Below are 23,145 nucleotides of genomic sequence, written 5' to 3'. Positions count from 1 at the left end.
GAAATTACATTTTCATAATTAATCTCAGAATTCCTGAACTTTTCTCAGCCTGAGTTCAGCTCATTTAATGACCAGAGCCTCTTTAATGACTCCGGTTCTGTAGTTCAGGTGAAGCGTGCAGATAGCTGCTAATAACAGCGAGCTATTATTAGCTGTGTTACTGCATCCTTTTGTGTTTTGACCTCATAATTATGGCCTGACGTAATTATTTCCTTTTTATCCTCTCTTAGCTCGTTAAAAACCTGTTGTGGTTTCCTGCAGTGGAAAATAATTCTTTATCTTGTCTCTTAATTTTTCTGCTGCAGCTCTTCATCACACGTCTCCTGTTAGCTTTTGTTTGCTCTCTATGCTCTTAGACGGCAAAAATTAAAAATAATGGGAAGCAGCAGAGTCGTCTCCACCCCAAGATGCTGAACAACTTCCTTGAGAAGCACTTTGGGATATTTTGCCAATCAGAGCACTCAGGCTCCCACACAGCTTCTGTTGTCACGTTAGAGGAGATGATGATTACACGCTGTCGCGCTGCAGATGAGGGCCGACGTGGCGCTCCCTCCTCTTCCCTCATTCATCTCTCATTTCTCACCGTTCCTCAGCCGGCTACAACAACCTGGAGGTGGCCGAGTATCTGTTGGAACACGGAGCGGATGTCAACGCGCAGGACAAAGGAGGGCTCATTCCGTTACACAACGCTGCCTCGTACGGGGTGAGACGCTCCCACACATGTTGACGCCACTTCTTATCTTCGTCTTCACAGTGTTCACCTTGATCAATCAGATGCAATCAAAGGTTTTAGGAAATAATGCTTGTTTTTAGGCTACACTCCTCCTCTGCTCCGCCCCTGCTCCTCCTCTGCTCCGCCCCTCATCCTCCTCTGCCCCGCCCCTCATCCTCCTCTGCTCCGCCCCTCACTCTCCTCTGTCACGCCCCCCATCCTCCTCTGCTCCGCCCCTCACTCTCCTCTGCCCCGCCCCTCATCCTCCTCTGCTCCACCCCTCACTCTCCTCTGCCCCGCCCCTCATCCTCCTCTGCTCCGCCCCTCATCCTCCTCTGCCCCGCCCCTCACTCTCCTCTGCCCCGCCCCTCATCCTCCTCTGCCCCACCCCTCACTCTCCTCTGCCCCGCCCCTCATCCTCCTCTGCTCCGCCCCTCACTCTCCTCTGCCCCGCCCCTCATCCTCCTCTGCTCCACCCCTCACTCTCCTCTGCCCCGCCCCTCACTCTCCTCTGCCCCGCCGCCTCATCCTCCTCTGCTCCGCCCCTCACTCTCCTCTGCCACGCCCCCATCCTAATCTGCTCCGCCCCTGCTCCTCATCTACTCCGCCCCTCACTCTCATCTGCCACGCCCCCATCCTCCTCTGCTCCGCCCCTCATCCTCCTCTGCTCCACCCCTTATCCTCCTCTGCTCCGCCCCTCATCCTCCTCTGCTCCGCCCCTCATCCTCCTCTGCTCCGCCCCTCCTCCTCTGTCTCCTGGTATCTCCTCCATGTTTAAGCTGTTCTTATTTTTTCATTTGCACCAAAGTGAAGCTGCTTCACATGATAAAATCCCACTTTATTCCCATTTTGAAATCTCATTTTTAAAAACCACCTTTGTTCTTCCTGCTGTTCCAGTTAATTGTGTTTGATTTCTCTTTATTTATAAGATCCTGTTTTAAACCTGGATCACAGACGTGATGCAAGATTGATTTCAGTCTTTCATTTTTAATGCACTTTTTATCTCGGTGGCATTTTCCATGGCAGGAAAACCTTCCGCTGATTAAACAGTCATGAAACATATGTGTGCGTGAAAGTTTGATGACCCCCCCCCCCCAGAAACGAGCTCAGCTGTGTTTGACAACTCAGACGTTACGTGAACGCACATTTACGCCTGGGAATGTGGCGTAGTCTCGCTCCGATCCGTGTTTCTGCAGCTCTTGTGAAGCTTCTCCTTCAGAATCTTTCTAAACCCTCTCTTCTTCCCCTTTGTCCCGACCAGCACGTGGACATCGCCGCCCTGCTGATCAAGTACAACACGTGCGTCAACGCCACCGATAAGTGGGCGTTCACGCCGCTCCACGAGGCGGCGCAGAAGGGGCGGACCCAGCTGTGCGCCCTGCTGCTGGCCCACGGAGCCGATCCCACCATGAAGAACCAGGAGGGTCAGACGCCGCTCGACCTGGCTACAGTGAGAACGCTTCCATCTTGTTTAGATGAGAAGAGACGGCTGAAATTGGAACGGCTCAATCAACAGGTTCCGTCTGCTGCTGGGGCGGTTTTTATCGGGCTGCCTTGAACATTCGTGCCGAGGCTCTTCAGAGGATTATTTCCTCACTGTAGTGGGTTCAACAGCAAAGTCGCCGGTGCCAGGATGATAATTAATATTCTAAAATAAGGAAGGTGATTTAAATACATTTCTGAGAGCTGAGCATGGGAAACTCATTTCCAAGCTCAAAGATAGAGGAGCGGAGCCTTAAAGCCAATCCCGGCCCATCCAGCTGGAATAATCCCCCAACTAGATCATTTCCCTGCCAGATATAATTCAAATATACGTGTTGAATTTTGATGTGTGTCTTCCCATTAATTTCAGTCATAAAGATGAGATTACACGAATTTCCTCTTAATTGAATTATAATAAAAGAACTTAATCCAGTTCTTTCTGTAGGTTTTGGATTTAATGATCTAAATTCTAAAAAAAAAAAGACTTTTTCTGGGCAGTTTTAGTGCTTCTCTTCAGGTGGTGTTTGGGAGCATTAGATAAGAAATACTACTGTTCCTAATGTGCGCCGTCCTGTCTCCGTCCCAGGCCGATGACATCAGAGCACTGCTGATCGACGCCATGCCGCCAGACGCCCTGCCGAGCTGTTTGAAACCTCAGGCGACTGTGGTGAGTTTTGGACGTCCGGAGATGCCCGAAAATGTCCTGATCACCCCCACAACCATCATTCACCTCTCCGTCTCGCAGGTGAGTGCGAGCGTGGTGAGCACAGGTGCGGCAGGGGGCGTGGTCATCTCGCCGTCTCCATCCCCCTCCTGCCTGTCTGCAGCCAGCAGCATCGACAACCTGACCACACCCCTCGGGGAGCTCGCCGTGGGAGGGGCCGCCGGCTCGGTCGACGTCACGTCCGTGTCCGACAGGAAGGAGGGAGAAGGTACAGACGTGCGTTGTGAGTTTTGGGGGCGGGGTCTTCCTCTTCGTACGTGTCCGTTTCTGCTGACAACGCAGGACCTCCCTAATGACACCGTCTGTGCAGCGCTGCTCGACATGACGATCAACCAGTTCTTGAAGAGTCTGGGGCTGGAACACCTGCGAGACATCTTCCAGAGGGAGCAGGTGAGCAACTCACCTCCCTCCGGTCGTAGCTTCCATCAGCCTCCGCGCGTGCGGCGCCGCACGACGTCGACCCGCCGACCTTTTCTCATTGACCTCCGTCGTCTGTGTCTGTGTTTGGGGGCAGATTTCGCTGGACGTGCTGGCAGACATGGGTCACGAAGAGCTGAAAGAGATCGGCATCAACGCGTACGGCCATCGGCACAAACTCATCAAGGGCATCGAGAGGCTGCTGGGAGGACAACAAGGTCAGGAAACAAACACACAACTGGCGGCAGATGGATTCCATTTAGCTCTGCCTTCCTGCAGCTGGACTCCAGCAAACTCCCACTTATCAGATCCAGAGGGAGCAAATATGGCAACAGAACAGACGAAAGACCAAAGTATTAAATTAGAAACAGCTCATCCTCAAAGTGGCTCTCTGGTCAGAACATTTAATCTCTTTACTCTCACAGATCCAGCATATCTGTGCGCTGCGATTTGATTTAAGGTGGAAAAAAAACCCTGGAGTTTCATTTTTAACTTTAAAATTTTGCTTCTGTGTCACGATTTAAAAGTTTTGGTCACTTCTACAACGTCTCAACTCTGAAATAGTTTGTATCGTCACTGCTGCGATACCGCCCCCTTGTGGCCCGGCGTGATTATGAAAAGTAACAAACCTCCTCCTTATCTTTTCCCAAAAAGAGCAAAGTGTGTGTTCAGGTGTGTGTTTTTGTTCCTGTTCATGTTCCTCTTCTTCTGCAGGTGGAAACCCATATCTGACGTTCCACTGTTCCAGCCAGGGAACCGTCCTGATCGACCTGGCAACAGATGACAAGGAGTTCCAGTCTGTGGAGGAGGAAGTACGCACGCACACACACACGCACGCACACACACACACACACACACAGAGGCAGGACCACTTCCTCGTCCATATGTCATGGGAAGCAGTAATTCAAAGCTTCACCTTCAGGTTTAAATCAGGATTTTCTCTGTGAGTCAGCAGCTGAAACAGGTAGAAACAGGTAGAAACAGGTGATCTCCCCTCCGTCCTCGGCTCTCGTCACTCAGAGAACAGACTGACCAAACTCCCCTGACAGGCTGCAACAGTCCTAACGTCTCCCTTTCTGGCTGTTTGCGCCCCAGCTGCAGAGCACCATCCGAGAGCACCGCGACGGCGGCAACGCGGGCGGAGTCTTCAGCCGCTACAACATCATCAAGGTGGGGAACGGGGTCCGCCCCCCGTCGCCGTGGCCACCGCCCTGCACGCCAGTGGGAAACCTTTGTGTTGTGATTCTCCCCGGCAGATCCAGAAAGTGGTGAACAAGAAGCTGCGCGAGCGCTACGCCCACCGGCAGAAGGAAATCGCAGACGAGAACCACAACCACCACAACGAGCGGATGCTCTTCCACGGTAGGCGCCCAACATTGCTCCGCCGTTTGGCCGTTGCCGTGACGCTGTGCCCTTTCCTCCAGGTTCCCCCTTCATCAACGCCATCATCCACAAAGGCTTCGACGAGCGCCACGCCTACATCGGCGGCATGTTCGGCGCCGGCATCTATTTTGCCGAGAACTCTTCCAAGAGCAACCAGTACGTGTACGGCATCGGTGGGGGCACCGGCTGCCCCACCCACAAGGACCGCTCGTGTTACGTGTGTCACAGGTGAGACGCAGACACGCCCGGCTGGGTGTGCCCGGCCCCGCCCACTTTTACCTGATTGGGTTACGGACGATCACTGACGTGAGCGGCGGCCGTTTGTGTTTCAGGCAGATGTTGTTCTGCAGGGTGACGCTCGGGAAGTCCTTCCTGCAGTTCAGCGCCATGAAGATGGCCCACGCCCCCCCCGGACATCACTCCGTCATAGGGCGCCCCAGCGTCAACGGGCTGGCGTACGCCGAGTACGTCATCTACAGAGGAGAGCAGGTACACACACGCACACACACACACACACACACACACACAGGCCAGCTCTAAGGTGTGGTTCCTCGCAGGCTTACCCAGAGTACCTGATCACGTACCAGATTGTGAAGCCAGAAAGTCCGGCGGCACCAGCAGCCGCCTCTGAGCAGAAGTCCTAACAGAACCAGAACTGCTCCGTTGGAGAAGAATGGACTAAGCTGCCGTTTCAGACCAGAGGTGGGGGGGCAGTGGGGCCCCCGGTGGGGGGCGACGATGCTGTTTTTCTGAACCGGATCTTCGGTAAAACGTGCTGGCGAGGAAGCCGACGCCGAAGTTCTGGTTCTTTAGCGATGGAAGAGCGCCGTGCTTGTGGACGTGCAGCACTCAGCTTTTTACATTCTAACGCAGCCAAGGTGAGATTTCTCCGCCTCCATTTTTGACCCGTTTCCGGAGGAACCCTTCACGGTTTCACTGGGACTTTAGCAGAACCTGGGCCAGATCACAGGTGTGCTGCCCAGCCTCTCAACATCATCAGCGTCTCTGGGACAGACAGGTGTCCTGTCCAGGTCCTGTCCTGTCTGAGGGCTCCACAGTTTCTTCTTCACATCTTCAGTTCTCCACGTCTGGCCGACGTGTTCGTAGATAAATCTGCCTTTTTTTTCCCTTGAAGCCATATTAACATGAAATAACAAATCAGTCATTTTAAACCATCATCGAGTGACGTCGACAGTAGCCAGATTTCCCACTGAGTCTTCAGGACCACAAAGCAGCGTAATTCTTAATGTCTGACAGGGAAACTTTGAAGCCAGAATCTATTTGACACTAAAACTGCCTGTGACGAGCCACACGTGTGGCCAGTCAAATATGATGCAGCTAGAAGCTTCGTGGATGGAACAATCAGCAACACAGCGAGTCAGAGAGGTTTTCTTGAAGCCTGTTTAAAAATTAAAGGAACACTTCACCTCAAAACCAACCAAGTTTGGAGTCCCACCTGTGGTCGTGCGCTCTCAGCCGCAGAGAAGTTGCCTTAAAGCTCAAATTAAAACAAAAAATGCATTTGCATTGAGGTGATCTGTCCCTTTAACGCATCTGAAGCATCTTTTTAACGTTACTGTCTTTCCAAGAAACCACAAATCCTTGTTTACATGAACCTGCTGCCTTTTTCTCTCGCTGTCAGCGCCCTCTAGCGTCCGAACACGGGAATTACAGAGGAGCGCAGCTGTGCGGTGGAGTTCTTGCTACAGTGTTATTTATGTTGGTTTTTTTTTTTTCCTGAAGCATTTCTATTTATTTTCTCTCATTTTAGATTCTTTTGTTTTTACTACTCAATCGTGCTGAACTAACAAGGTCGTGTTGGAGTTTGTTGTCAGAGGTGTTTATGTATCTGCAGCATCAGAACATGTCGGGAACAGCTGAAAGAACTCCAAACTCATTTACTTAAACTTTTTTGTATTTCACTAAAGTGACCACATTTGATCACTGTGATCATGTTTAAATACTGAGACCACTCGGGACCATGTGACGTCTTTTTCACCGATTAAGATTTTGGAGGAAGTTCTTCACATCCTGTAGAACCAAGAGCCAAATGGTCTGAAATCATTCTGAAAATAAGAAAACTCAACATCCTCCAGCCGATCAGGAAGCAGCTGAGGAGAGTAAAGGCCTGTTTTTGGATCATCTCTCTTTTATTCTGAAACATGAGAATTGAAATGGAAGGTAAACCATCTTGAGGTGGGACTGTCGTCATCTTTCTAACGCTGATACACACATATCAACTTTCCCCTCATGATCTCAGTCATCTCACGTCACGGAGGCTGGGATTTTGTGAAACAGGTGAATAATGCAGTTTGAACTCAGATTTGTCATTTTGTTGGTCATTTTTGGTTCTCTTCATACAGCTGGTCTCTAGAATGTTACAAGTCACAGTTAACTGTGGCCTTAAAATGGCGCTTACGGTTTTGGCTCCATCATTTGTCCATATTTTACACAACTGCGTGTTTGGGCTGTCCCGCCTCTGTATCATGTCTGCGGGGGCCACTCCAGCTCACTGTAAATATTGTGGAGCAAAACTAAACAGGTCATCCATGTTGTACAGAGCTCCTCTTGTACATAAGAAAATCATTAATAAAAGATCTTAAAATGGTCCTTTTCCCTCTTTACCGTGATGCTAAAAAGACACTTTTTACTTCCTTTACATTAATAAAAAACTACTGATGACATTTTTAAGTGAAATGCAATGTTAGAAATGTTGTATGTTGTAGACATCAAAAGATTTATAAGTTATGTGGATATAGAATATATAATATTCTAAAAGGAAGCACGAGTGAGAAATTGACCGCCGTCGACGAAACGATTTACGGCGCAATGTTTTTTTTTTTTTTTGTTTTTTTTTACATTTAAAAAAAAAAGGCATAAATTATTAGTCATAGTTATTCATTAGTCGAAACAATTATTGACGTTCGTGACAGAAACACCGTGATTCGGTGAATTCTGCCGGGAGGAATAATTACGTTTGTACTCTTTATGAGTCTACTTTACGACAGTGCTTTACGGCAACAGGTCTTCCCACAAAACCACAGCTTTACGGCCTGCGGTGTCAAACAAACGGCAAGTACTTCAAATTTTAAGATTCCAGACAGTAATTTCTGTTTGTGAGTTTAGGCAAATATGTCGAGTTCCGCGAAAATCTTTAGTTCAAATTAACTGTCTCGTCGGAGCTTAATTGTGTTCCTTGCAAGTCTAATTGATGAACTCATATTTTGAATTTCACTATGGACATTTTAAAAAAGGTTTCCTCAGAACTAAATAGACTCAAATGCCTTGTTTATAGTTCGTTTGAATTTCTTTGCAAGATTGCACATAATTCGATTCCGCAAGTGGTTTAAAATTAGACAGGTACACAAATAATTATGTTAGAATTGTTTTAATTGACTAAATTCTTGACCCCATGTTGTGCTCATGGATTGATGATAATAAAATCACTACATCTGGTTTTAATACAATAAATCTTGGGAGAAACTCCAGATTGAGCCGTAAAACATCGATCTATTCTCTTCCTGTTTCACCTGCTGCAGCCTCGCCTGTAATCGGAGGCAGTTGCACGTCATCGCCACCAGGTGGCGCTCCAAGGTAAGCGGAGTCTTTTGCACTTTGTTTACTGTGTTTTCAGATGTTTTATCCCACATTTACTTCTAGTGACTAAGTCACTAATCAAGACAAATCCAATCAAAAATATTTATTCATCGATTCTCTTTCTCAGTTAAGCCTCAGTTCAATAGATAGATCTGCAGGAAATCAGCATTTATTCTGTCATTGGTGAGTTTTACGCTCTAATTATGATTTTTTTCTCTTCAGAATGTCTCTTTGACAGCATCACTCACTATAGATTCTGAGGTAGAAGTGATGATTGCGATAGAAAACACGATTTTTAGGTTTCCACGTAACACTCGCTCCGTTTTCCAGCCTCACCTGCGCCCCCTGGCGGTGGATGGCGGAAGCGAGGCCGTTGCAGTGACGTCACACGGCTCGACGGCCTCAGATGTGACGCTGAGAGGGTTTGATTGATAAATCTGAGTTTTAGGGGGGGGTGCAGTGCTGTAATTGGATCCAGACAAACGCAGACATTTTAATTAAGAACTTAGTTTATTCCTCAGTAATAAATAAAAGCACAGATAATCATTCCACGATAAAATTCAGGGACTTTTTCGTCTTATAAATGTCCAAGTGGAGGATTGATATTGCAATGACAGATAAAACATCACAGACAGACAGACAGACAGACAGCGAGTCTGGACGAACACAGAGGCAGACGGACAGACAGACAGGTCAAACACGGTATTGCCTTTTATCACTGATTGGTTCTTTCTAATGTAAAATCTACTCCGTCTGTACAAATCACATGTTAGAAATACAGTATTGCATCACTTCAAAGTGCTACAGAGAGGCGGAGACAGTCTTCAAACTGATTATTGTTCCAACGCGTATCACGTGACGCTCGACGGTATTGCTACAGAGAGAACTGTGGACAAACTTCGTTAACAGAGGAATTAAACGGCATGTTAGCGACTGAATTATCATTATTTTCCCAGCATGCATTTAACCTGGATTTGCCCCCTGATGGCGTGATGCTGCGAGACGTTTGTCTTTGGTGGGTCAGTGAGGAAATATTGCCACTGAAACTCCTGTTAAACCGGCCGTGTGTCACATGGTCGCGTTTGAGTCTCGACCGATGAAACTTCTGAGAATTATCGAGATGAACGTTGGACGGTTAAACGTCTAAACCGATTCCTCTGTGATCAAGGCACAAACACCTTCATGGAGCTTAATGCTGCACGTTAGCACGTAGAAATGGCAAATGAATAACTAATTTGTCTCCTAAGATGATTTAAAGGAGCTTGAGACCCATTTTTTCCTGATTAGTGCTGTTATGACGGGAGAAACGGGAATGCTAATATTAAAATGCTAACGGCTAAAGCTAAAATATTAATTTAAAACTAAATAGCTCGCATGGTTGTTAAAGATATTATCTAAATTAAATTGTCAAAAGATTTAGATTTTAATTGCATCTGGATTAATTGGTATATGTAATTTTAAAAAAAAACAAGGAGCTAAAACCAGCTCGTTAGCATTGAATCAGTTATCTTCATTTAGGTCAACATGTCTTTTTAAAACCTGACTTCAGTCATTTGAAAATAATTTGACTCAGATTTTCAATGTTTTCCAAATGCTAAAAAAATCCCCCTTTTTATATCAAATGTGTTAGAAGCCATTAAATCGATGAAACGTACAGAAACGGCAGAACAGACGGGGTTTCCCGCAGCGTGTGTCAGGGGCCTGCTGGCTTATTTTGGCGTCTCATTTGAAGTTTTGTGCTCTGTTGTCACTTCAGGAGGAGGAGGAGGAGGAGGAGTCAGAATGGAAGGATGAAGAGCGGAGGAAGATGTTGGGCGAGACAGGAAGCTCCGCTCGGACACCTGTCACCCAGAGCCGCCTGGTTTCCGTCACCTTGTTTTCATCCGTTTTTTTTTGTGGTGACAGACGGGAACGAGCGGGTGCTTAAGATTCTTCCTTCCTTCCTTCCTGTGTCCGTCTCCTCTCCCAATGTTGCCATAGCAACGGAGCCCCATCTTCATACTGAGCTTATTCAGTCGGTGGTGTGTGTGTGTGTGCGCGCGCGCGCGTGTGTGTGTGTGTGTGTGTGTGTGTGGGCGTGTCTGTGCGTCGTCGTACGTCTGTTCAACGCTTGGAACGTTTCCAAAGTTCGTTTTTGGTCGATTTGAAGGATCCGGACGTGGAAGGAGCGTCGGCTGGTTGAACTGTAAAAAGTCTGGAATCAGGCACCGTGATGCTGCTCGCCGTCGCCCTCTGGAAGCGTGTGCAGCAGGTCGCCCGGCCACGGGGGGGCGGGGCCTGCGGGCGGCGGCATCAGCAGCCTGGCGAGGTGGTGAGCGGGCTGTGGTGCAGGTAGGCGGAGTTCACCACAGACACCGGGAAGTTAAAAATGAACGGAGAGGTAGGCGTGGTGGACGCCGCGGCGGTGGCCGTCGAAGACTTGGGTCCCAGCAGCGGGCTCGCCGCGGCGGCGGCCTCGGCGGCGCAGGAAGTGGCGAGGAGCTGCGACTCGAACTGCAGCAGCTGCCCCATGAAGCTGAAGTTCGGGGAGATGATGCTGCGGCGGCGCCGCACGAACTCGAAGGCCTCGTCCAGGCGCACGCGCTTCCTCTTCATCAGGTAGGCCAGGCAGATGGTGGCGGAGCGCGAGATTCCCGCCTGGCAGTGGATGAGGACACGCCCACTGGCGTCCCGAACAGAGTCTGAGGGGAGAAGAGGTCAGCGTGTCATCGTCATGGATACGGAGCAACGTAAAAAGCATCCAGAATTCCAGCTTGAGAAGCGCCACAGCGCCGCCTAGTGGGCGGATGATTCACGATTTAACCTTCAATGCTGAAAGTCTTTTTTTTTTTTTTTTTTGGTGAAATAAATGAAAATTCAGTAAAAAAAAACAACTCTGCTTCAGATTTCAAGAAACACACACACACACACACACACACAAACACTGACCTATGAACTCGATGGCCTCCAGGAACCAGCAGCTGATGTCTGCTTTGTGGTTGTCCTCCACTGGGATGCACTTGTACTGATACGTCCCCTCGAAGTGGTTGGGACAGTCGGCGGACACGTTCAGGAGGGCCGAGATCCCGATGGCGTCCAGAACCTCCTTCTTGGAGGCGTGCAGGGCGCTGCCGAGGTACAGGAAGGGGAGGATCTCCACGGGGCCGCCCTGGGCAGAGGAGGAGGAGGAGGGGGGGGGATATTGTGACATTAGCTAAACTAGCTTGAAAGTCTTCGTCCTCCCTGTCGAACTCGTCCAGCTGGGTAGATCAGTGGTTCAGACCAGTGACGTTCATGTGGAGGTTCAGGGTTCAAGTCCTGGTTTGGGTCGTCGTCCTGTCTGGTGACGCTACGGCGAGGGGGAGCCAGGACGCCGGGGTAGGGGGGTCGACACCCCCCCTGACTTTTGACTGACAGGGACGGACTGGACTGACCAAACCAACGTGCTCACCTGATCGTGATGTGGCGTCCCACAGGACGAGCACGCCGACTCAACACTGGACTGGCTGCTGAGGACGGGCAAGGACTTGGACTTGAGACAATATTCTGGGTACTCTGTGAAGAACCTGTCGTAGCCGCCTGCAACACAGAGAGAGACCGGGACTAGAACCAACAACCTGGCGTTGTTTTTGTGTTTATGAACCATAGAAACATATACAAGATTTATTTTATTTTTATTTCTTCATCCCTGAATGGAGAATTGAATTAAATTAATATAACTGTAGTGTAGGTGTTTTTTTTAGTATTTACAAAGTATAGAAACAGAATAAATACAACACAAATAAGATTAGAGCATTACAAGCATATATATTTACAAAATATTACAAAAATACAGAATAAAATAGAAATAAAATTACAACATAAACATTAAATAATTATTGTTGTTGTGCGGCTTTGAGGTGAATTATAGAGTCTGACGGCAGGAGTGACTTCCTGTACCCTCAGAGCAGCGAAGCTGCCACACACACACACACACACACACACACAAATACAGCACTACTACAGTCTAAATATTAACCTGGTAATAAAATCTAATTTCCCACCTCGCTGTGTGTGTGTGTGTGTGTGTGTGTTGCTGTCCGCATCAGCATTACCTCACTCGTCTCCAGCCGTCGTGTGTTGATGTAAAATGTAAAAACTACAGCCGAGATAAAGCAGCAGAAAATCTCCTAATAATAATTATAATAATTAATCGGTGCCCAGAAACCATCTAATTATATTTTAGTCTGAACTCGCTGTGACCGGAAATTCGATGATCGGGATATTACATTGATTTTAACATTAATATAAAGAGACGTGCAGAATATAGCCTCAATAATATAATATCTATATGTATGTGTGCGCGTGCTGCCGCTACCTTTGAGCAGGTACATGCGGGTCCTGTGGCTCCCGGACGCGTCCCTGCTCAGCGCGTTCAGCACCACCGCCAGCGTGCTGTCCTCCTTCACCGCCTCCGAGTCCGGCGTCCTCTCGTCGTACAGCACCGCGGCGGAGAACATGCCGGCGCGCAGGCGGCCGCGGGCGTCCTCGTCCCCGGCCAGGATCTGGTCGAGGCTCAGCGCGGAGCCCTTGGCCCTGCGGCGGACGATGGTGTTGCAGCGGGCGTTGACGGCGCCGCGGATGTGCCCGGCGCTGAACGCCAGGAAGGAGCGGCAGTCCAGCAGCAGACACTTGGCGCTGTCGTCCTTCAGGAGCCGCTTCAGCACCGAGCAGTCGATCTGGCCCAGGTCCTCCATCACGGCGCGTCGCTTCAGGCTCAGCTGTGGGATCCTGCCGCGGGTTTTCCCCCGTGCGCGTCGCTTCTAGCTGCACATCTCCCGCTGCTCGCGCCCGTCACCTCTCCCTGAATGAGCCTCCTCTGTTGTTTCGGTTTTTTTTCTCCTCCTTTTTTATGAATGGGCGCAGCGCGTCACGGCGGAGATGGCGTCACCGGGCGGCAGCCAATCAGAGCCGTCCGGGCCGCCGGCCCCGCCTCCCCGCTGTCGTTCATTCATAAAAAAACAGACATCAATGAAAGCAGAAACCATCAGGCTGCAGATGAGGACGAGCGGGTTAACTCATGTAGGCCAACATATACTACACACATTAAACATATACTACACACATTAAACATATACTACCTACATTAAACATATACTACACACATTAAACATATACTACACACATGAAACATATAATACCTACATTAAACATATTACCAACACTACAACCTCAACATACTGTATATTTCCCACATTAAACATATATTACCCACCCTCAACATATACTACACACATGAAACATATATTACACACATGAAACATATATTACCCACATTAAACATATACTACACATATTAAACATATATTTCCCACATTAAACTTATATTACCCAGATTAAACATATATCTCTGTACACGCTATAAACTCGACCAGTTTTATCTGCTGCCCCCAGAACTAAATGGGTCAGTTTTCCTGCTCCGGCGCTCCGTCCAGGATACAACAGTGACAAAGCAAAGCTGCCAGGTTATTAGATCAGGATTACAGTGGGATCATTATGGGCTGGATTAAATCTGTCTTTTATTGAAGCTAACGCTGTCCGTCGTCTTTGTTATCAATGTGAAAAAGGCTTTTATTCCAGATAATCATAATGTGCTTGTTGTCCCTGAGAAGCGTCCCAGACTGCAGGTGGGTGTTCTTACGTATGTCTGCGCAGGAATGTGTGTGTGTGTGTGTGTGTGTGTGTGTGTGTGTGTGTGTGTGTGTGTGCGTGTGTGTGTGTGTGTTCCTGCGAGCGGAAATGCAATTTGCATCTCCCGTCACACGGCCTCGGCCAACGTGCTCAGGTATTTGCATGTACATCTAATTTCCATGGTTACGAGAGGAAGAGAGCAGCAGAGCGACGGATGAGAGGAGGCCAGAGAGAAACAGAACACGGAAGTTTAAAAATACCCTCTGGTCATCCAGGATCCAGCTCACACCGACGTTTCTGCACCTCAGCGACATTTTTCGCTGTTTTTCTGTGCAGAAAACGGGAGAAATCTGCAAATAAAACTGCGATTAGCTGCTTGGTTTAGCCCCCAAACCTGACCTAAACCCAGTGATCTCATGACCTAATCCTAATCTGAGCCCTCAAACACACCTCCGAAGTTGTGAGGACCACACAAAATGTCCTCACTTCCCGAAAATGACCTCATTTCTCTGGAGAACTGCGTCTTTTGGTGTTAAACAGTTGAGAAAACCGTTCGCTACCAACCCTAGCAGAGCCACACACAGGCGGGCGATGTGGCTGCCGTAGCAACAAGGGAGAGGTGTGGGAGGGTGGAGACAGCAGGCGGAAGGCTGGGCCAGGATTGGCCGGAAACGGTGTGTGCGCTGATGTCATCCGGCCGTCCCTCCGTGTCCATCAGTGCGTCCGCTCACACACTCACGCCACCGTCCATCAACACAGCGAGCGGGAGGTTCTCCTGTAGGAGCCGCGGGCCCACCGGGGCCCACCGGGGCCCACCGGGGCTGGGAGACGCTCGCTCAGCCTCCGACCGCCACCCGCCTTCACCAGGCAGCAGGACCCCTGTGCTGGCCTCTGGCCTCTGGCCTCTGGGTCTCTGGGTCTCTGGGTCTCTGGGTCTCGGGTCTCGGGTCTCGGGTCTCGGGTCTCGGGTCTCGGGTCTCGGGTCTCTGGTCTCTGGTCTCTGGTCTCTGGTCTCTGGTCTCTGGGGCTGAGCTAGAGCCTAAAAACAAGAGGAGCTGAGGTGATCAGAAGGGTCCAGAAAGACATCAGTAAAAACACGATTTGTTGGTTTGTGTGCTCCGGATCTGTCCCGCCTTAATCCCATAATCCGGCAGCTCAGCCCGGGCTGAGTGCTGCAGCATTTTCATGAACGAGCGCCGTCCGTGTGCGGATGATGACATCACAAACCTGTAAAACGCCGTTTAACAGAAATAATGATGAGATGAATCCTCTCAGGTTAGCAGCTACCTGGAGGCTGGAGGGGCCGTGTTTTTACATCAAAGAGAGCGGAGCCACCTGCCGGAGGTCACCGTGGCAACCGGCGTGAGAAATGAAGGTCGCTTCAGCCGATCTGCTGTCAGAAATGGAGAAAGGCGCCAACACGTTTATGGCAGCCGACCAGCAGGGGCGCTGTGTTTCATGAAATCATCTTTAAATATTAATAAATAAAAGAAAAACAACTCGTTTACAGCCGAGACGAAGCACAAAGCCGCTGAAACCGAACTGGAGTCGCGTGACATCGCACCTTCTCTCCCGAGGCTGAGAGCAAACATCAATTAATCCTCAACGGCTGCGCCCAAAAGCCACTTTAAGATAATCTGCTTTTTACTGTTTTACTGCAGCGCTTGTTTAACCTGCACTCACAACCTGGAAATGAAGGTTTTATCAGGACAGCAAGGGCGGCTAAAGAGCATTGTGGGTAATGGAGTCCACCTAATGCTGCGTGAAAGAATCGTGAAGAAAAAGGGCTTAAAAGCTTCTGTAAAGGAGGCAGCAGGAAGGACGGGAACATCTTTAGCCTTTCCTCAGACACTCAGAAACAGCCAGTCAAATCCCAAAGGGAGCTTTTGCATAGCCAAAGCAGAGAGGACGGAAAAATCCTGTTCAAACTCATTCAGATCGGAACCAAACGACCGTAAACTGGGAGCCTCCCAACGTTCCCTGGCTGGCTGGCTGGCTGGCTGGCTGGCTGGCTGGCTGGCTGACCTGATCACACCAGGTACTCTGGATTTCGGTGTTTTCTGAAGCAGCATTCTGAGAAGAGCGGATGTGTAGATTAAACACAGGAAACAGACTCTGTTGAAACAAACTCACAATTGTACTGACACACACACACACACACACACACACACACACACACACCCACACACCCACAAACACACTCTGCTCTCCTGCACTGAGAGTAAAAAGTGTTTAAAAGAATATGGATGTGAAACTGGAACGTGTACGTAGACAATCGATTAATCAATCAAACTCTCACTCACACACACACACACACACACGCACACACGCACACACGCACACACACCATCGTAGCTGTTCTGCCTCTGACACCCGTGCTGACGTCATCACTCTGTTGTGGGGGTTTTTCCCCCCTTGCTTTTCTGGGGGGAGAAAAGTGTGATCGCTCATAACTACGGTTGCTATGGCAACGATCTGGGAAACTGAGGCTGTTGATGTCAGATGTGCACCACACACACGCACACCAGATGAACTCACACTGACCTGAGGCTCAGAAAGGTGGCGATGGGCAGCTGACCCGTGATGGAGGGTACAGGAAGGGCAGGAAGTGGGGGGAGGGGCGGGAGGAAGCCAGGTTAACCTGAAACGGCCACATTTAAGTGATCGAATTTCTTTGTAACGTGCACGTGTGTGTTACACAACACTACTAAACACCCCCCGTCTGCTGGAGGATCAGAATGAAACTGAGAGCTGGAGGTGTTCTCACAGCACAACACGCATGAATCATACGTGTTGCCACTTCCTGTCTGCTCCTCGCGCTAAAAACCCGCCGCAGCAGGATCACACACTCCTTCCTCCAGAACTTATAACCCTCGACATTAAAATGATTGATATTTGCTCAGCTTTATGACCTTTAAAGTGAAAACTGTGGAAATATTTGGACATTTTCTCTCGAGGAGGCTGGGAAACGTTAGCATGTTCGGTAGCATCTGTTAGCCACCGGCCTCAACGTGAGCCAGATGAGCCGAGTCCCCCACAAACTGGAGGCCTGACACGATTCTGCCGATGAGGGTTTTTGTTGAAACTTCACCCTGAAAGACAAACAGGTTGTTGTGTAACGTTGCCTGCAGGCAAACCGACTCTCAGTCATGTGAAACCCGCCAACAGAGGCGGCGGCGGCGCAGCGGAGCGACTGTGACCGGCGGTGACATCGCTGCTGCAGCAGCACTGTTGTTATCTGTGTTTGCTCTCCAAATATTTGGAAGAATCCTGCTGAATATTACTGCAGCCTGTTCAGAGAACCTGGGGTTGCTACACTTTAGTTCTGTGAAAACAGCCGTGAATTCTGCTGCCTTTAAAACAGTGAAACGTTCAACATTTGGCTGCAGAGAGGGGAAATAAAATAGCAGCACCCACCGTGATGGTCGTCAGGGCCACCGTGATGGTCATCAGGGCCACCGTGATGGTCGTCAGGGCCACCGTGATGGTCGTCAGGGCCACCGTGATGGTCGTCAGGGTCGTCAGGGCCACCGTGATGGTCGTCAGGGCCACCGTGATGGTCGTCAGGGTCGTCAGGGCCGCTGTGATGGTCGTCAGGGTCGTCAGGGCCACTGTGATGGTCGTCAGGGTAGTCAGGGCCACCGTGATGGTCGTCAGGGTCGTCGGGGCCGCTGTGATGGTCGTCAGGGCCACCGTGATGGTCGTCAGGGCCACCGTGATGGTCGTCAGGGCTCCTCTGATGGTCGTCAGGGCCACTTGTGATGATCGTCAGGGTCGTCGCGGCCACTGTGATGGTCGTCAGGGTAGTCAGGGCCACCGTGATGGTCGTCAGGGCCACCGTGATGGTCGTCAGGGCCACTTGTGATGATCATCAGGGCCACCGTGATGGTCGTCAAGGCCACCGTGATGGTTGTCAGGGTCGTCAGGGTCACTGTGATGGTCGTCAGGGTAGTCAGGGCCACCGTGATGGTTGTCAGGGTCGTAAAGGCGACTGTGATGGTCGTCAGGGTAGTCAGGGCGACTGTGATGGTCGTCAGGGCCACTGTGATGGTCGTCAGGGTCGTCAGGGCCAACGTGATGGTCGTCAAGGCCACCGTGATGGTCGTCAGGGTCGTCAGGGCCACTGTGATGGTCGTCAGGGCCACTGTGATGGTCGTCAAGGCCACTGTGATGGTCGTCAGGCTCGTCAGGGCCACCATGATGATCGTCAGGGCCACTGTGATGGTCGTCAGGGCCACTGTGATGGTCGTCAAGGCCACTGTGATGGTCGTCAGGCTCGTCAGGGCCACCATGATGATCGTCAGGGCCACTGTGATGGTCGTCAAGGCCACTGTGATGGTCGTCAGGCTCGTCAGGGCCACCATGATGATCGTCAGGGCCACTGTGATGGTCGTCAGGGCCACCGTGATGGTCGTCAGGGTCGTAAAGGCGACTGTGATGGTCGTCAGGGCTCCTCTGATGGTCGTCAGGGTAGTCAGGGCGACTGTGATGGTCGTCAGGGCCACTGTGATGGTCGTCAGGGTAGTCAGGGCGACTGTGATGGTCGTCAGGGCCACTGTGATGGTCGTCAGGGCCACCACGACGGTCGTCAGGGCCACCGTGATGGTCGTCAGGGCCACGATGATGGTCTGGCACATTACCAAGCTGCTCCTCTGCTGAGGATCAGTGCGTTCATTTCGTCCCAGAAGGCACATTTTAATACTTTCATGTGCAAACTGTTGAGCCAACGACGCCCGAGGAGACGGAAGAGAAAATCAGCTCCCACAGCCGACAGGAGCAAATGTACTTATGCAGTAACATTTCCTTTCTAAATGAGGCCAGTTATTATTGTGTTATTACTCCTGTAACCTGCCCAGTTTCAACCGTACAGCTCTGGAGAACTTTAGTGCACTTCCCATCATCAGCATAAATAAATAAGGCTGATAAATATTTGCACATTCTACGACAACGGTAATTCAAATGGGAACTGGGCTTCTTCTCCTCTTTAACCTCACCTCACATTCCCTCCATCCAGCCTCCTTTTCCTCTTCTTTTTCTTGTGTGTGTGTGTGTGGGGGGGGGGGGGCGTCTTTTACACACCCGCAGTCCCAACATCTCACCTGTTTCCTCTACACACCTCAAATGACCAATGAAAGGTCACACAAACACACTGGATTGTAGATTTTGAACACAACAGCGAGCCCCAGAGTGTTTGTGAGAACATGTTTGGAAATGAAGAAACTCTCCAGCTGATGGGCTGAGGGGTTAAAGTGTCACGCTCAAGGTCACTGGGGGCCGAGAGGCGTGGAGGAATGATGCACGTTACTACCTGGAACTCTGAATTATCCTCAGAAATGATTAGCCTCTGCTCAGCTATGCTGTCACATCCACAACATGAGTCACTCCCATGTCTCCCAACACGCGCCCACATTTCACTTCCCCAGCCAGTCACAGGAAGTTCATCAATATTCTAGCTGAGCAATCTGAAACTCCGACGACGACGACGACGGGAAACTGGCCTACCACTTCTCAAATTCTGCCAGACTCTCGCAGGAACCAAAGATACTCTCATGTTTGATGGAGGAGTGTGTTCTGGAGGCCTTCCCTGTGAATCTGATAAACGAGACAATTCCACTGAGCTCGGTGGCACCTCGGTGACGAACGGCTTCTCCTTCCTGCTCGTGTGAGCAGACGAACGCAGCGAAGGCAACGTGCAGCGCGTGCGCCGCGCTGATGGACGGGCTGGAGCGATTTACAAGCGGGTGTCTGTGATCGAGACTCTCAAACTTCACAGGGGGGAAAAAAAAGTTGAAAACTTATCACCCACGATATAAAAAAAACCTATAAAGTTTAAACTAAACTGCAAATTTAGCCTTTAGTAGCACAACAAATTCAAACCTGGCAGCGATGCTAACTTAGCATTAGCTTGTAGACTTTGACACAGGTTAAAACAGGAAGAACACGGGTGGTTTACAGCGGCGTGCCAGGGGACGGGTTTTCCTTCGCCGTTGAGGGCCGAGCGTCCTCTGGGACGGGACAGAGGACAGTCATGTGGTGATTAGCTCTTCTCATTAACAGTGACCTCGGGCTTTGTTCCGCCATCTGGAAACAGCGTCTCACCTCCTGCTCGACAAGTGTGTGTCACTGACATTTTCTTTTTCGAACAGCTGCGAAGGGAAAACATCCGTCTGCTTCACACCAGCTGACTGTTCTGTTCAACGCTTCCAATTCCGCTTCTGTCGAATGCGCCTTCGTGGAGGTCGGTTCTTCTCTCCTCTTCATCTTCATCCCAGATCAGCGGGGCTTTGGGACATTCCACGAGTGGGAGGGAGAAAAGCTGCACACATTCTTTAAATGCATCAGCATTTCACTCAGACGCTGAATGACTGGAGCATTGTTGCAGGACACGGCATCAGCTGACCGTTTTGGAATGAAACGTGAATGGAGGCACCACGAGGCCACAGAGGGTCGTTTTAGCAAAGCAGCTAGCGGTCAGCTAACGGACAGCTAACGTCTCTGGAGCTCTGCAGACATTCACCTGCTCTCAAGCCGAGACTCCCAGACAAGCAACAACTCAAGCATGTTGGTGTTCAGCTCCACTCAGCAAGTTCTCCATTAAAGCCGCGTGTCGTACTTCATCGGCGAGCGTGTGCGAGGGCTCGGGCGCGGCAGCCCGGCGTGTGCGACACGTGAACTACGGCGTTAATGCCGTCGGCATAATGGGCTGGTGTCAGAAAGGTGCTTTTGTCCTGCTGAGATCGGCTCAACAAACCTGCAGTGTCCTGCTGTCCACCACTGCTGCACACACTGGGTCCTCACTGGGTCACTGTCTCTCTCACACACACACACACACACACACGAACACACACACACACTCAGACAGGATCAGGCACAAAGTGTGTTTCTGGTGAGCAGGATGACTCACTGCTCGCGCTGCACTTTGCGACAGATGAAGCAAACTTACAGTGAATCCTGTTATGAGCCAGGATCCGTTTCCTTTAATCTGGGCTCGTTTTATTTAGCCTGTCGGGCAGCAACGAGCCGAGGCCGATGAAGGGAGGGAGCGGGAATTAGCCACAAGTGGAAAATAATACAGTCTTTTAAGAAAGCAGAAGAATTCCTTTATGTTGGAGGCCTCAAAAGGCCTGATGACAGAGATAAATGTGTTAAAATGGAGCTCCGAAAAGCATCGTTTGGCATCAACACAGACCAGTTAAAATAACCAGGTTAGTGCGGCGCTGGTGTGTGACCAGCATGCTAAGAGGAAACCAGTCAGTGTGTCAGTATGACGAACGGTTGCTAAGCAGTGGAGAGGGGAGGGGGGGGGGGGGGGGGGGGGGGGGCACTGGTGATGGAATCTGAGGGCTCACCTGTGTGTGTGTTCATGTGCATTATGTTTTACAAATAAAGTGAGGACATCATCTCTGGTTGTCTTAGCTTCAAAGGTCTCGGAGGGTCTCAGGTTTTGGGTTAAGGGGGGTTTGCTTAGTTGTGATGAAAATTAGTACTTCTCTCCAGGTTCTAAATGTTCCTGTCGACCGTTGCTCTGGTTTCTGCTCTCAGCAGCCATATCGTCTTTTCCGTTGTCCCAGAGACACAACAATGCTGGGAGACAAACAGGCTAGATGATTGTGTTGGGTCCAAGGTTAGCATCTTCTGTTTGGGATGAAGACAGACACCATGCATGGATGACGCTCGTCCGTGTGTCAGTCCCACAACCGGCAGAGTTTCCACAGCAAGAAGGCCTACGGACGAGGAAATGTCCTCACAAAGATAGAAATGCAGCTGAAGATGAGCCGGAGGTTATTCCCAGGAAAATCCCTGTCACAGCCGGGGAAGGCGAGTGTCCCGCCGCACAACTAATCAGCACGTACGTCACAACACACCAGCGCCGCTCCCGTCAGAGCCGGTTTGATCCAGTCGGCTGAAGGAGATGGTGGGGGGGTCCGCGGGCCGAGAGACGGGGAGCCATTTGTACTCAAGGTCCTGGGAAGGAGGGTCCAAACGCCAGTGGTAGTGCTGAAGGAGGTAGGAGAACGCCTCCTGGGAGCCAAAACACAAAGAGATTCTTTTGTACATTAAAACTATTAATGTGAAGCTTTGATTCTTTGATGTCTTCCTTCTTTCCCATTTGTACGAGTGAAGCTGGAGCTTCGGGGACGGAGAGAAACACACACTTGTTGGGAGGCGTCTACGGGTGAACGCCGGCGAAGCAGCCTGACAACATCCACCTGTGAATGTTCCTCCCTCCATTTTCTAAATCAAAGTTGTCCTAATGGAGGGCAAAGATGAATGATGGGATGGAGAGGAGGACCGGGGGGAAACAGGATAACGACGGGGTGGGAGGAAAGGGGGAGGCGATGACTCACATCTCTGACCCAGATCCCTCTGGTCTACTTCTTACTCTGGGCACGCCCTCGTGCGTGTGCACGTGTGTGTGCATGTGTGTGTGTTGGCATGTGTACACCGCTAACAGGCAAATGAGCCCATTTAAACAGAACTGGTCCCAGTGAGAGATGACGTTCACCACCAACAGTGCAAAAGAGACCGAGCGTGCGTGCGTGTGTGTGTGTGTGTGTGTGTGCAGGTCAGAGCATCCCTGACCCCGTTGCTACTGGTGATGAATCAGTGGTGACTGGTTGACAGCTGGTGATCAGGGCTCACTGAGCCCAACCGCACAAACGACTGGAGACATTTTGGCCTTTTGAATTTTACGGCTGTAATTCTGCGTCCGGCCTGAAGAGGCGACAGCGAGCGGTTCTGTGAGAAGCTCCTCTACAACCACGATGCCGGTTCCACAGCAGAGGTCCAGTTAGACATCATCGGTCCTCAACCACAGCTAAAGCAGGTGCTGCACGCGTGTGCACGTTCACACAAACACTTTGGTAACAAAAAGGTTGTCGACAGACGCTAACGAGATCCGAATGTCCCCGACGATGAGGAGATCCAGAGAGTCAATCATGAAAGCACATTTCACCTGAGCCGCATTCATTCAGACTGGATGTTAACAATGACTCACACGTGTGTGTGTGTGTGGGAGAGAGAGTGGGTGTGTGTGTGAGAGAGTCATTTATGTTGTAACAACCATGTTTTAACCCTCTCGCTGACTAACCTAGCAGCCAGGTTAAATAAGTTATCTAAAGCGGTCCAGTTCAGGCTCTGACCCGGCGGGTTTGGACCCCTCAGCGTCACCTCTCATTGG

The 23,145-nt window shown here is 50.3% G+C and overlaps 3 protein-coding genes and 1 long non-coding RNA gene across 8 annotated transcripts in view; 1 reads left to right on the top strand and 3 right to left on the bottom strand.

Moving 5' to 3' along the window:
- Nucleotides 1-7,326, top strand: part of LOC101061340 (poly [ADP-ribose] polymerase tankyrase-1) — a 38,829-nt gene extending 31,503 nt beyond the window's left edge. The window contains exons 18-30 of one of the 3 annotated variants that reach the window (XR_003888736.1): nucleotides 594-703; nucleotides 1,974-2,162; nucleotides 2,781-2,861; nucleotides 2,940-3,141; nucleotides 3,229-3,308; nucleotides 3,433-3,553; nucleotides 4,050-4,147; nucleotides 4,431-4,505; nucleotides 4,592-4,697; nucleotides 4,760-4,946; nucleotides 5,051-5,207; nucleotides 5,276-5,688; nucleotides 5,737-7,326. Coding sequence is in view for 2 of the 3 variants with exons in the window: in XM_029837631.1 (XP_029693491.1) it covers nucleotides 594-703; nucleotides 1,974-2,162; nucleotides 2,781-2,861; nucleotides 2,940-3,141; nucleotides 3,229-3,308; nucleotides 3,433-3,553; nucleotides 4,050-4,147; nucleotides 4,431-4,505; nucleotides 4,592-4,697; nucleotides 4,760-4,946; nucleotides 5,051-5,207; nucleotides 5,276-5,362 (1,493 nt within the window). In the remaining variant the exon portion in view is untranslated. Of the gene's footprint in view, nucleotides 1-593; nucleotides 704-1,973; nucleotides 2,163-2,780; nucleotides 2,862-2,939; nucleotides 3,142-3,228; nucleotides 3,309-3,432; nucleotides 3,554-4,049; nucleotides 4,148-4,430; nucleotides 4,506-4,591; nucleotides 4,698-4,759; nucleotides 4,947-5,050; nucleotides 5,208-5,275; nucleotides 5,689-5,736 lie in introns of those variants that run through there. The other 2 variants (XM_029837630.1, XM_029837631.1) reach the window with 2 other exon arrangements.
- Nucleotides 7,327-8,806: 1,480 nt separating this feature from the next.
- dusp4 (dual specificity phosphatase 4) lies at nucleotides 8,807-13,376 on the bottom strand. The gene is made up of 4 exons (XM_003965627.3): nucleotides 12,652-13,376; nucleotides 11,746-11,873; nucleotides 11,244-11,463; nucleotides 8,807-10,996 (listed from the first exon to the last, which is right to left on the bottom strand). Exons 1-4 carry the CDS (start codon nucleotides 13,028-13,030, stop codon nucleotides 10,608-10,610), a joined length of 1,116 nt encoding a protein of 371 aa, XP_003965676.1. The 5' UTR covers nucleotides 13,031-13,376; the 3' UTR covers nucleotides 8,807-10,607.
- Nucleotides 13,377-14,948: 1,572 nt separating this feature from the next.
- On the bottom strand, nucleotides 14,949-16,867 carry LOC105418901 (uncharacterized). Its single transcript, XR_003888744.1, has 4 exons — nucleotides 16,509-16,867; nucleotides 16,312-16,387; nucleotides 15,252-16,037; nucleotides 14,949-15,003 (listed from the first exon to the last, which is right to left on the bottom strand). It is a non-coding gene; the product is annotated as an uncharacterized lncRNA (long non-coding RNA).
- A 4,174-nt stretch (nucleotides 16,868-21,041) lies between these two features.
- LOC101065862 (putative cytochrome P450 120) overlaps nucleotides 21,042-23,145 on the bottom strand; it is a 13,780-nt gene continuing 11,676 nt past the window's right edge. For all 3 annotated transcript variants that reach the window (XM_029837642.1, XM_029837640.1, XM_011620042.2), the window contains one exon: nucleotides 21,042-21,986. In XM_029837642.1, the coding sequence (XP_029693502.1) occupies nucleotides 21,803-21,986 (184 nt within the window). In that variant the 3' untranslated portion in view covers nucleotides 21,042-21,802. The remainder of the gene's footprint in view (nucleotides 21,987-23,145) is intronic.

This window comes from Takifugu rubripes, chromosome 6 (genome assembly GCF_901000725.2).
Source record: "Takifugu rubripes chromosome 6, fTakRub1.2, whole genome shotgun sequence".
NCBI lineage: Eukaryota > Metazoa > Chordata > Actinopteri > Tetraodontiformes > Tetraodontidae > Takifugu > Takifugu rubripes.
This window is presented reverse-complemented; position numbering and strand designations above follow the sequence as displayed.

What these genes read in the sequence shown, in the direction of transcription:
- dusp4 (XM_003965627.3), bottom strand. Translation starts at nt 13,030, where the DNA reads ATGGAGGACCTGGGCCAGATCGACTGCTCGGTGCTGAAGCGGCTCCTG. An exon ending in GGACGCCACATCACGATCAG is followed by an intron (nt 11,464 to 11,745) that starts GTGAGCACGTTG and finishes TCCTCTGCCCAG; the next exon opens with GGCGGCCCCGTGGAGATCCT. An exon ending in GGAGGCCATCGAGTTCATAG is followed by an intron (nt 10,997 to 11,243) that starts GTCAGTGTTTGT and finishes TTCTCCCCTCAG; the next exon opens with ACTCTGTTCGGGACGCCAGT.